Genomic DNA, 13,465 nt, shown 5'->3' on the forward strand with positions numbered 1-13,465 from the left:
ACACATGCACTGTATGCACTGTAGAACAAAATCTGATGTGGATGGTAAGGCAGAACAGCTAGGATCTTAGGAATTCGAGTTTAGTGATAATATGCTGGTGTTTCTGCCTTGGAATCATGAAACCAAATATGGGATTTTGGTTTTATCTTTATTTTCCTCCCCTCCCCCATCAAACATCATTTTGGTTACAAAATATAACTTGTAGCTTTCCACCTTTGCCTTGTCCTGAACTTTTGAAGACTTTGTTCAGATCTTGGTTGGTTGGTTTGTTTGCTTTTCCCTGGAGATCTGGTTTCTAATGTAGTAAGAGTATTGTAGCTAAGATGCTTTAAGGACGTAAGGAAGACAAGTTTGTAAGGAAAGAAGGGAAGTCTGTGCTTTAGCCAGCAGAAAGAATTTTCAGGTGTGTAGCTCTTCCTCTGTCTACTAATTGCAAGAGGACCTTTGAGGGATGATTACACTGCAGGTTATCTGTTTGGCAATTAAAATTTGCTTAGGCACATTGAAATTCTTTAGTCATTTTTACCAGTGGTGAAAGGAGGAATAACACAACAGGGGTGGTTATTTTTCTTATTATCATCTCATGCTGCTTTGAAGAGAGGATTCTGTCAGATGGTTTGCCTCTGAAGTGTTCTTGCTGACACAGGAAACTGCAGATGAAGTTGGGAGGGGTAGAAGCAAGCAGCTGCTCGGGGAAGGTGTACTGAGAAGATATGTGTATCTGTGTATATACATAAGGATATAAGGATATATATGGGACCATTTCCCCACAAATCTCTAGAAATTCAGGGAAAGTAAATGCTGCATGTATTAGTATGCGCTGTGCAGGCTAACGTAAGAACCCCTACTATTCATCTTCGTCTGCTTACTTGTTTCAGCATTGGTTTTGTTCTAGAAGAAAGGGCACTGGGAACCAGAGCATCTCAAAGAAAGCCTTTCTGAATCAGTAGAAGGTTTTGCCACTGTTAGAAGGTTTTTGCTCACAGGAAGAAATGTTGAATTACTGTAAGGAAAGCTGAGACATGGCTGTGGGATTTTTGACACACTCTTTCTGTTTTAAACTCTTAGTGGGTTAGGACTCTTGGACCTTACACACACATCTTGCATCTTCTGAGTTTTAGTTCTCTGATCAGTTATTGCTTAGTGTTATAAAGCCTTACCAGCCTTCTTTTTGTAGGGCTTTTTTATGCCTTATGAAATCTTGAGGCAGTGTCACCAGAAGTTGGCATAATAGTGGAACACTTTGTGATTTAAAAGTTGTAACTTCAAAAATAATAACATAAAGTATTTTTTAACTCGGTCCAATACTGAAACACCAGGAATTGAGCTGAGTATGTGGGAGCCCTCCTGTATTAAGTGCTCAGATTCTTTAACAAAACCTTTGGGATACAGTCTCGACTCTTGACGTTAGCATGGTGGCGATGCCATTTCTCCACAGGTGAGCAAAGTTAAGTCAGCTGGTTTTTGGGGTCTGGGGTGGTTGTTTTTTTAGCTCTGTATGCATGCAGAGAGTGAGTGCAGAAAACCATCATGAAATGGGTTTGTCAAAAATCGGGGGGGGGGGGGGGAGGGTGGTGTGTGGGGTTAGTCAGAAATGTTGTGGGGGTTTTAATATTCAGATGACAAGAAGGGAAACCACAGACTGAACATGTTTAAAATCACCAACACCTGAAAAATAAAACCTGAATCACTCATCCACTCCAAATCCAGAATTTAGTATTGTATTCTGCAAATCTAGGGGGCTTGTGTGCGAATAAAAAATGAGGTTGGGTTTCATTTTCTTATACTTTGACATACTTTAAGGTCTGCCTTATAGAGGAAATTAATTCTTGCTTCCCAGAATGTCTTAATCTTGGGAGTCAGAAGTCACAATGTTGGGAGATATGTGTATGCAGTCAGCCAAATAATATAACTTACCTTGTTTTGAAGAGAAATACAGCAACAAAAAGAGAGTTTGAGTGTGGAATATTTTGACTTAACATGCATGAGCTGTTTGTGATGTGTATTAAGCAATTTTCAGAAATCAAATTGAGCTGAAATTTGCCTCTGTGCTATGGCTTTTGCTGTAGATGGTGGAGACTTCGGGGAGGAATTGGACACCCTCCTGTGATAAAATAAGCCTTTTTGCATTTGATTTGAAAAACCCAGCTGTTCTTAAAATGTTATTGTGACGGTTGTAACAGAATTTGTGTAATAATAGTTGCTGCAGTTTGTCAGTTAAGTGTGAGATTTCCAATTCTGGACTGTAATCTGCCCATCTGGGATTTGTATTTTTAATGGGTTTTGGCTATGAATCTCATCAGTCTTATCCAGTAAACGCTAATGAAAAAGTTCTGTTGCTTATTCATCTTCTCAACTGTTTTTACATAAAAATGTCATTCTGTGGCTTAGGGCTGATGTAGGCCTCTCTGCAGTTCTTTTTGCTTTCAATGTGGTCTACTATGTCTCTACGTTTCCTACCCTGAGACATTATTCTCGCTCTAATTTCACTGCTGCAAAATGGTTATGGGATCCAGATAAAGAGTTTTGTAACTCTAGTTGAGGAAATAAGAGGTATAAGAAAGTCTTGTAAACATATATCCCATTAGGGTTTTAATACTGTTAGTAAGCTTATGGGTGTAGTAGCAGTGAAGGAGGAGGAGGAAGGAACGTGTCTGCTTCTCTTGTTTGCTGTTCTCTAAATTAAAACAAAAACCAAATCCAAAACCAAAAGCATATTTACTTGATAATCTTCCTTCCTGCACTAGTTACAGATGGTAAGAAGGACAATGTGCAAATTTAGCAGGTGAATTCCATGGACAGAAATATATAAGCAAGTAACCACGATAGTTCTTTGTTTGCTTTATGCAATGAGCAAATCAATGTACTTGTGACTCAAACTGAATCTTGATTTCTTTCTCTGGAGCATTTTGCTAGCTTGTTGATCACTCAGTTCTCTTGAGGGCTATGTTTTCAGTTATTAAAAGAAAGTGTATATATGTGTTTGTGTATATATACATATATGTGTATGTGTATATATATATACAAACACATGAAAAAATACACACACACACATTAATTCTTGCATAATGAGAATGTCATCCGCCATACAACCCTAGTGGAGAAAGCCATAGTTTAAGAGTTTTTTCTGTGGCTAACTTTTCCAGAAATACCTGATGTCAGTGCCCTGTCCTTGCTGTTTTTCTAGGTCAGTTTGGCTGTACTTCTTAGCCTATTATGAGTATGTGGATGTTTTAAAAATACAAAAGCAATGAGAGAAAACAAAATTAAAGAAACCTTCAAGTCAGAATGCTCCCTCCAGTCATCTCTTCTGAGCAAGCTTGATTAACAATCAACAGCAGCATTTGCAGCATCCTTTCTCCATCTCTTGATCCTCATTCTTGTCTTGTGTAACCTTTTTGATCTGTCACAGCAAGTGAAAAAACTCACACAGATGAATTCCACCTAATTCCACTTGTTGCAGCTGGCTGTGTGAATGCTGAGCTGTTCCACAGGGAACTGCTTTGGAGTGGGTAGTATCTGAGAAACAAATAGCTGAAACTTTATTCTGACTTGGTACAGTGGGTGTTCCAGTGTAAATGAGTTGCTTATTTTATTAAGATTGACACTGCTTGAATAGTTGAGGAACCAGGAACATGTTTCTTGCATTGGTTTCCTTAATCTGTAAAGGAAAATAAACTTCTACTGTTTAGCAATACTGTGGTTTGCTTGGTTTTTACAAGGAACACCGTGGGGTTTTGTCCCTCGGTATAAAATGGCATGGAATTATTAATCTGAAGCAGAGGAATGCTAATTGCAGACAGCTGGGAGTCAGTATTAGAATATTAAAATGTTTCTTCAGCTTTTCAGATGTTTCATTCTGCATGTAGTTAAGCAGGACTAGGATGAGGTGCAGATGCATCTCCGTATGTCTCTTCAGCTGTCAGGGTCTGGCTTTGCAGAGTCTTGGTTCAGTCTTGGGTTTCTTACCCCTGGGCTTGCCAGTTTGTTTTTAACTCTTGTACTGTATTTGGGGCAAGAAAGTTCACTCCTAGTGTCTGTTCAGTACTCAGCATGCCTGCCAGGCTGCGGTAAGAGCACTCCTTAGCTTCAATTGTGCAGAAGCAATCTGTGATGTGTGTGTATGTATACGTCCACTATGAACACCACTGAGACCAGCTGTGTCATTTGAAAAGATCCTCTACAACCCAGAGCGTGGTGAGTTTTTGAAGGGAAATGAGTTCCTAATTGTAAGAATCAAAATAGAGGCCTGAAAGAGAGCATCTTGAATGAGATTCTCTGTAGTATCTAGTGTGGTTTATTAGGTAGTCTACTTTCGGCATAAGTCTAGCTAATCTTTCTTTTACTACATGATACAGCTTCATAGCTGCTCCAGCAGTTCATCTGTGAGCCTTTATAATGGAAATTTTTCATGCTGTTCAGTTTAATTTGAACTCTTTTATACCAAATCCTCTTTCCCCTCACCTTGGCCCATTTTGGCATGGGTGTTTAAAGGTGAATACTGCTGTTGTTTTAAGTGCTTTTGACTGCTTGAGCGAGTCCAGAGGAGGTCCACAAAGGTGATCAGAGGGCTGGAGTACCTCTCCTAAGAAGACAGCTGAGAGAGATTGGATTGTTCAGCCTGGAGAATAGACATATCAAACTATTCTAGTTTGGGAAGTTGTATGGGACAGGTATTAGCTACCCATCTCACAAGTCTGTGCTTGAAAGCCACAGTCCAGCAAGTGGATAGAAATGTACCCTTATTAATGACATAGGCTGCAAGTATATTAAACACTTCTGGAGATATTCCCTTAGGACCTCATAGGGCTGTGACCTACCTGGGCAAGATGTTAATGTGACAGAAAACTTGAACAGTGGTGGTGTGTCTGTGACCCATTGAATCAGTTCTGCTCTTAATCCAATACCTCTTTGAAAAGAGAACTAAAATTAATGAGCCTTGTGGATGGAGCTTTTGGGTGAGAAATGCTTGTGAAGGAGGAGAAAATACCTTATTTACAGACTTTTGCAACATGCTTCTGTTACATACCATCTGTCATATCCTCAGTTCAGAGGTGAATTTTGTTTATTTTTAAAAACAAGCATGTTGCTTCTTATAGGATGTTGTTTATGTGGTAAAATGGAAGAAGAAAAAGAAGTAAAGTAATGGCCAAAATAAATGGGATCTAAGTGATTTGAAATGAAGAGTAAATTTTTAATTAAAAAGCTCTTGTGTCGCTTTGCAATGTTCACATTGTGAAACTGGGTTTTTTTAAGTACATTCAGAGCATTCATTTTCAAGTATTACAGAGTTCAAGGCAAAGGTGAAATTTTATGATATTTCTTGCTGAGTTTGAGACCTGAAGGAATATATTTCTCTGTCTCATACTTCATAAAGGCATCGGCTCAAATGTACAAAAACTAGAAAACAGTAAGAAACCAGATATTTTTAAGAGTTTTGATTTAGTTGGGCTATGGTTAAATGTAACGCTTTCTTTGCTTGCCCATATTTGAGCGTTCTCAACACTTTTTGGTTTTAAGGGGTATCAGAGAGCATACATCTTAAGCCAAAGGACATTTTACTGGGAGGCATTTAACTGAAATAAAACAAGAAGAAATGCTTAAAATGCATTCCACAGTAACAAATTTATCTTTCTACGTAGCAAATCCTGTAAAAAGCAATGTAATATTTACCATTTTAAAAATGAGATTTGTAAAATATGGTTTATAACACCAACACCCCACTCCCCCTTCATTGGCCAAGATTGCACTCTGTTTATTTCCTGTTAGTTTTACTGTTCTCACTTCAGATTTTGATATCAGAAGTGCTTCACTTAATTTTATCTCCTTGTTCTATGTATAGTTGTATTAGTTTGTTCCACTCTATTACATTTTTGGACTGAAGCCAGAGAGAAAGGTGAAAGGAAATGTGAGGTGGAGAGCAGCGATAGCTATAAAATCAAAGCTATACACTCATCTCTAAGGAGATAATTCAGCCTAACATGCCATTTTTCTTTGCTTAATGTATAGCGAAAGCAGTGGGTCCTGTCTTTGCACTGTGTCATACGTATCTCTTGCTGTGAGATCTGTTCACTTGCATTTGTATTAATTCACTTGTATGTGTAGTTTATTTTTAGAGAGGAGTATCAAGTGAAAGTAACCCAGTGGAAATAATGTAATTAGATAACAAATACATTCAGTGCTTGGGCAAGTTGGTTTTTCTTTCAGTTCCATTTAATAACTCTTTGGTATTCTTATGGCCCCCATTTTGCTGACTATTCAAGCAGTTTCTTCTCTATTTGTCTATCGTGGAAACTCAATTATTGTAGTGAAAGAATCATAGCTTAGTTTGAACATGATCTGGTTTTATGAATAATAGTTGGCTGTAACTTTTTACATCCTACCCTATATTAGGAAAGGTTAGGCAGTGTAGCTACACATGTACCCCTATGTCAGTAAGCCCTGCTGGAACAGAAGTTGTTTCCACTGGTGAAAATGCATGTTTTGTGTGCATAGCTTGTGTTGGCTGTTTTAGGGTTTGTTTTTATTGTTCCAGCAGGAATAATTACGTTTATGCTAAAGTTTTAGCTGTTCTAAAATGGCTTAAAAAAATCAAACCTATAATTCACTTTAAACAGTAGCAAAAAGGGTAGGATAGTCCTCATTAAAGCTGTGTGTACCATGTGGCAGTAAACAGGTGAGATGTGATTTATTCAGAATGGCTTAGATATGTTTGATCCTGCTTCCTAGGTAGGAGGTACAGATTAGATGGTATCTCAAAATCCCTTCCTGACATGAGTTTTGCTAGTCGTTTAACCTGTGAGAATTGTTTGAGGTTGCTTATGCTTTGCCTGTGACTTTATTCTTCCAGGACTTGAAATGTTTCATTTGTTCTGCTTGGGTCATCATGTCAGCTTCCCAAGAGGAAGCAATGATTCTTGTTAGTTTTGCTCCACAATTTAAAATTATCTTCTCCCTTGGATAGATTTATTGTGCAGGTTTGTCGATTTCATGTTACATCTTTGATTTCACTACTGTGTAATTTGTTTATATTAAACTTAATCCTTTATGCCCTTACCTTTGCTTTCTGAGCAGAAGCTGTGATGCTTTCTCCTTTGCTCTGTTAGCAGACTTTTTTTTCCTTGCTTAAAATGTATTTATTGTAGAACCTGAGAGTACGTTTTGTCTGTTTTGTTGATAGTACGTTTTGATACAAGTAGGTATGAATCCACCAACCCTGGATTTGTGTATCTAGAGATAAACATTTTGAATGGATCTCTCTTTGTTTGGGACTCAAAAGACAGTATTCAGAGCCTGATTTAAGCACCTAACAGATTGTCCAGCTGACTTTGCAGGAGACCTAATGGGAAAGGACCCTCTGATGCCCTGAGTTACATTCTAGAATAGGTGTCTCACCTTAACTACACAGGGGACTACGCTCTTGAAACTTAGGGCAGTTTAACTTCTTAATTTTAGTACTTACATTGTGTGCAAAGTTACTGCCATGAATTCACCTGCCCTTAAAGCATGACTGAAAAATTATTTTCTACTTTTCAGTTGTTTTCTATGATTTCCTCTCGAAGTCTTTTTTTCCATATAGGAAATCCGTCATTTTCGAAAGAGGCATGGTCTTATAGATAAGATTATTGCTTTTTAGATTTTTTTTTTTTTCTTTCCCCACCAGGTTTTACTGTTTTCACCTTATTCTGAGAATGTCCAAGCTGTGTGTTGGGAATGTCTGACTGTGGATTATGATCACCTGTCTTTGCCTGGTTACTACTAACACAGTACACCTGATGAATCAGTTAATGAGTTCAATGTAAAATTCAGCCTGTTACCTTAGTTCACTCTGTAAAACTGGCTGGCTTGCACTGGAGTGAGCGGGTGAGGAGGGCTCCTGTTGTCTTTCCACTTGGAAGAAATGTTTTCTCAAGAGAGATAATTTCAGTAATGCTTGTCGAAGTATTTTTCTTGATCTAGTTTAGTTTAGGTTGAAAGAGAACAGCCACACTGAAGAGTAATTGCAATGATCATACTATTGCTTCTGAGCAAGTAGCATTGATACCTTGTAACTATATGTCTAGCCTAGTCCATTGCCTCAGAAAAGTTAAATATTTTTAGAGTAAGTTAAAATAATAAGCAGAATGCATTTGACTTTGCTGCTTTTTTGTCAACATTAGCATTTCTAACCTTCGTATACAGCACCAGATCCTTGTAGCGAGGAATACCATCCAGGCTGTAGGCTTGCAGCTCTTTGAAAAATGTGCAGGTGTTTCACCCTGTACTGAAGTCTTCTTTGAGTCTTGTACCTTGTAGAGGTTGTTTAGATGTTATCTCTTTTCTAGTAATGTGTAATGAAAGACTTGGATAAAGTGCCTCTATAAAAAAAGTGCAGTTTAAGCCTCAAAAAATCACCTCTTCTTTCACTTCTCAGAGTCATTTCAAGTATTAAAGTGCCTCAGTTTGGACTTTTGTATTATCTACTAATACTGTGGTAGCAGCACTGGTATTTAAGTTGACTAGATTGCACTAAATAAAGTCAGTAATATTTTTAGTGACTAAAGACAGTAAATTATTTTTTTTTTTTAGTGACTTGATTAAAGCTTTTCTCCTGTCCTGGTCATCAAAAGTGGAAATGCGAGGATTTTGCTGCCAAAATCTTATTTGCTAGCTATAGAGAAAGGTACCGCTCCACTTTTCCATTGTTGTTCATTTTACAATTTGCTGCTCTCACATTGTGGATGGGATTTTAGCACTGTGAAACAGAGACTCCATCCACAACATAGAGTAAAAGTCACTGGTAATGGCGAAACAATCCTGACAGTAGAAGACTGACTATGTGGAAGAAGGGAGTACTGCCTAATAGACTTACTTTTACTGCAGTCAAAAAATCATAAATGTAGATGTTTGAAAAATGTATTTTCTTTCTGTATTTATGTAATCCTTACATTTGATGGGGCTGCTCAGTACCAGGGGAGATGTTGGCTGCTTTGCTGTGTGCATGTGCTTTCAGAGCTCTTTCCTTTCCTATCTGTTTCTCAACTGTTTGGCCTGGAAGGTGTCTGCAGGCAGAGGGTGAGAAAGCCTTTACTGACATCAGGGCTTAAGTTTTCCTTTGATATGTTGCCTGGAGGCCGGTGGGGAGGGAAAGCTAAGGACCAGATTGGTTTACATTCTGGCTTCCAGCGGTGTTTTAGAAGCTGATTAGGGAGGTGAAGAGACATAACAACTCTCTGAAATGGAATTAATTAGGCTTCTGGCAAAAGGTTTGGAAGACAGGGGAGCCAAGGCTGCTGTAGTGATGGATCAGGAAGTGATCTCAGTAAAGCAGTGGGGTGTTTGCAGATAGAACAAGTCTGGTATTTTGTATAGAGTGTGATCTAGCTCAGAGTGAAGCAGAAACATAACGCTCCTATCACTTGATGATAAGAAATAATCTGCACTGCAAAACATATAAAGTGGAGCTAGTTTGGTAGAAAGGTGGTGGTTAAATGTGTTTGTGTAAGCTCTTGGTACCTTCAGTTAAGATCCTCATGGGCTTGATGTAGTCAGCACTAAACAAGCGTAAATTCCCAGTTGCTTCTGTAAAGAATTTGAAGTATATATAAATAGATATTATATGAGTGATGGTGGTGAGGGGAATAAAGCAATAAATAATAATTAAAATGCTATAAAATACTTAGTACTGAACGCTAACAAAAAAGTCAACATTAAGGTTCCTGGATAACCTTTCCATGCTGTCTTGTGCATATATACGCTGAATAGTTTTCCTGTGTAATCACCTGACATTCACAGGATGTTGCTGCCATATTGTAACAGAAATGTTTGAAAAATATTGGGTTACTTTAAGTCTTGCTAAATGGCTTCAGTTGTATCAGGAGATGAAGTTTGAGTCACTGATGTCTGCTGGGCTAACATACCTCTCCTGAAGAAGGACTTTTCTTTTAGGCATGTGCACTCATGCCCTAGGATGCTGAAAACAAACATAAGATTGACAGGCAGTTCTTCAGAAAATTCTGGTGCTGCCTTTTACTGTCTATCAAAATTGTTCCTTGAACTTGGTGAGGTAAGAAAGGGGATGGAAGAGCTTCCTGCTCTGATTTCTTCAGCCTTGCATGAGTTTGTTGTCTGAATGTCTAATTGCATTTTGTTTCTTGTCTTTCTAGATGGGCTGGTGATCCCATTGGTGGAACTGTCTGCAAAGCAGGTTGCATTTCACATTCCATTCGAGGTGGTGGAGAAAGTTTATCCTCCAGTGCCTGAGCAGCTGCAGCTTCGAATTGCCTTCTGGAGTTTCCCAGAAAATGAGGAGGATATCAGGTACTTAATACTTTTGTTCCATTGATGTTTAAGGAAAAGTTCTGTTCACTAGAGGAGAATCATTGTCTGTTTTGATGTCCCATGTATTTGTTGCTTCTGCTGTTCTCATGCATTTTGTAATGCATGGATGGTTTTACTGGGGGCTATGCTATGATATGGGGGTTTACTTCAGGGTCAGCTGCCCTGTATGCATGTACATGTGCAGATTGTATATGTAAATGATAGCAGAATAAACACAGCCTTTAATTTGCCTGACAGGACTAGTTCATAGAGTTTTGTCCTTATGTTAGTTTTACGCAGTTTCCAATTTGAATCTGTTGCTAGAGTGAGATCTTCAACTGGGCTCAGAAGTTGCTCTCAGTATGCTGTGCAAGCCCTTTATTGGTGTAAGTAGAAAAATCAGACTCTGTGATTGCATCAGTGATCAGTATGGAGGCACAAATGACTATTTCTTATGTTTCCACATAAATTGTGTGAGTACATAGTAAAAAATTCTGTGCTTTTAGATCTTTCACCAAAGTTGGGTTTTTTTTAATGAAGCGTTTATACTATAGGAGGCCTACCTGTGTGGCTGTGCATTCAGAATTTTGCTGCAAAGTAGTGATATTACTCTCTTTTAGAAAGAATCATCTTGATAGTTCTTAAATGCATTCATCTAAGGTGCTGGTATCAGATGGGGGAGGTAATGTCAGAAGTGCTGATGTAATTTGTAACATCACCTGTGGGGGAACACAGCAAACCAGCAGGTTGTACATGTTAATTGTTCTGATGAACACAGGTGTAAAAAAACCTCAGGTGAGGATGCAGGTAACTCATCTACAAGGAGCTTTTACTGTGGCATGCTAACATTGGACCTTGAATTGATATTATACTGTATAGAGAAGCTTAAGTTTTAGGCTATGAATGAATATGTATTTTGAAGGCGTAGGTTAAAATTCCTAGAAATGCCAGTGGCTATACACAAACTCAGGAAGAGACCAGTGATTTTTATGGTTGAACTGAATAGACAAATGGCAGAAAAGAGCTGGATTTCATCTTAAAGATGAAGATGTGAAGGATTTTTCAAAAAAACATGTCAACAAAGAATACAAGAGCATAAAACTCTGAAGTTTCTCCAAAACAGACTGATCTTGACGTGTTCTCTGTTTGTCTTGCAGATTGTACTCGTGTTTGGCAAATGGCAGTGCAGATGAGTTCCAGCGAGGGGAGCAGCTGTTCCGGGTGAGAGCTGTCAAAGACCCTCTCCAGATAGGTAAGAACATTGTAGCTTCGCATCTCCAGATATTTCAGACTTCCAAAACTGTATTTGCAGTGGAACAGCAGTGGTGTGACCTACTTGCAAAATGAACTTTTCTGGCATCCTAGACTAAACTGCCTGCCATATGCGTTATGCTGACAGGCAGGGTATGCAACAAATGACGAGCTGCTGTAACATGCACAGTTTATTAAACAAGCACACAAATGCAAATTGGGTATATATCTCTATATAGTAAATAAGTACAATAAAGCAAATCATATATATATATATATATGTAAAGCACAGAGGAAAATTAGCAATTCATCAGATCATTACTGCATGGAGAGAACAGAGATCAAGGAGAAGGACATCACCAGTTACCACCTGATCATCATCCAGGCCCACACTTCAGGCTGGGAAGCCGTGTGGCAGCCAGTGTCTCAGGTAATCGGGAAAATTGCTATGGTGTGCATCCACCCATAGATGAGGCTTTGGATTGGGCTGCAAGAGGGTCCTGCTTTTATGCTCTTAGAAAAACAACGGGCTTTATGCCAGCTCTGTGACTGTTTACTAATGGGGCTGTGCAGTTTCTCATGATCTCACTGTTGCCCATGCTGAGAGCATTGGTCAGGCACCCCGGTGTGGCCAAGTATGAAGGTCATAAAGCAACTGCACACCTATGTTTTTCCTGCCTCTTTCTGATAGTCATAATCAACATAAACATATATACTGAAAACACTTTGACAAAAACCATACTTTGATATGTCTCTTAGTCATGACTGGGAATCAACCCTCAGCTAGGTTCTCATCCATTATAGCATTATTCTTTGTAATGTCTAGAGCTAAATACTATGTTTACTTCATTCTCAGTCAGCTCAGCTGTGAAACTGAGTGAAAAGCCAGAAATGTTCTGAAAATGGTGTTTTGGAAAAAACTCTGTGGAATGCCTTTGTCTCTATGGAGAACTTGGTTTTCTAGTTGTCTGAGTGAATGGTTGCCTTGCCTGAAGTGCATGTATGGCAGAGAGGAAGTTTGCAAGGTTTAATTATTCTAGTAGGAAAAGAGTTATATTAATAATACAATTATATTAATAATACAGTTATAATAATAATATTAATAATTACTAATGTAATATTTTTGGCAAAAGCAAGACCCTGTTGCTGTACAGGGGATTTTACTGCTTTTCCTCACTTACCTTGTTCTTTTTATCTTTTATGGTTATAGGAACTAATCTTACCTTAAACAAAGAATTGGTCTCTGTGTTTTTCATTAAATCCTTTGCAGTAAAGGAGAATATTGAGCTGGCTTTTCTAGTGACAGCTGTTGGACAGGAAGGCAGTATGTGAAATAAAGACACTAGTATGTCAAGGTGAGCCATGTCAATCCAATAGAGATGCATTGGGTTTTTATGCAGCTGTAAACTTCACAACTAGACTATTAATTGGCATGTAGCAACTGAGCCTGGTTGTAATAAGAGAAATGATAATATGAAAATCTGTAATGTTAAGGAGGGAATTTCCTTTATGTTCCTGTGATGAGGGATAAGAGGCTTCTTTCTATCTGCCTGTTTAGTTGCTAGTACCAGTAATACTTAACTCTCAGTGATCAGTGGAATGAATAAATTTAGGTAAAGGACACTCAAAAAAGGAATAAAAGGGATTGATACTGTAAAAGCTTGGGGAGAATGAAAAGAGAAGAAGGTAGTAATTGAGCTACAGAAATTGCAAAAGGCTGATGGAACTGTTATGTGAATATAGGGTAAAGCATCTGAAAGGATTTTACCTCGTCTGTAATGTAATAACAATATCAGGCATAAGGTATACTGAGTTGTCAGTGACATCAGATAGTAATTTTTGGGACATCAACAAATTTGAGCTAAACACTATGAAACTGAGTTTTGAATACATTCAGCAGCTCCTGATGTCAGGT

At 38.3% G+C, this 13,465-nt stretch overlaps 1 protein-coding gene across 2 annotated transcripts in view; it reads left to right on the plus strand.

Annotated features, from left to right (window-relative positions):
* ZSWIM8 (zinc finger SWIM-type containing 8) overlaps positions 1-13,465 on the plus strand; it is a 64,355-nt gene that overhangs the window by 13,787 nt on the left and 37,103 nt on the right. For both annotated transcript variants that reach the window (XM_065670624.1, XM_065670623.1), the window contains exons 2-3: positions 10,146-10,299; positions 11,457-11,551. In XM_065670624.1, coding sequence (XP_065526696.1) covers positions 10,146-10,299; positions 11,457-11,551 — 249 coding nt within the window. The remainder of the gene's footprint in view (positions 1-10,145; positions 10,300-11,456; positions 11,552-13,465) is intronic.

Source organism: Lathamus discolor, chromosome 3, assembly GCF_037157495.1.
Source record: "Lathamus discolor isolate bLatDis1 chromosome 3, bLatDis1.hap1, whole genome shotgun sequence".
Lineage (NCBI taxonomy): Eukaryota > Metazoa > Chordata > Aves > Psittaciformes > Psittacidae > Lathamus > Lathamus discolor.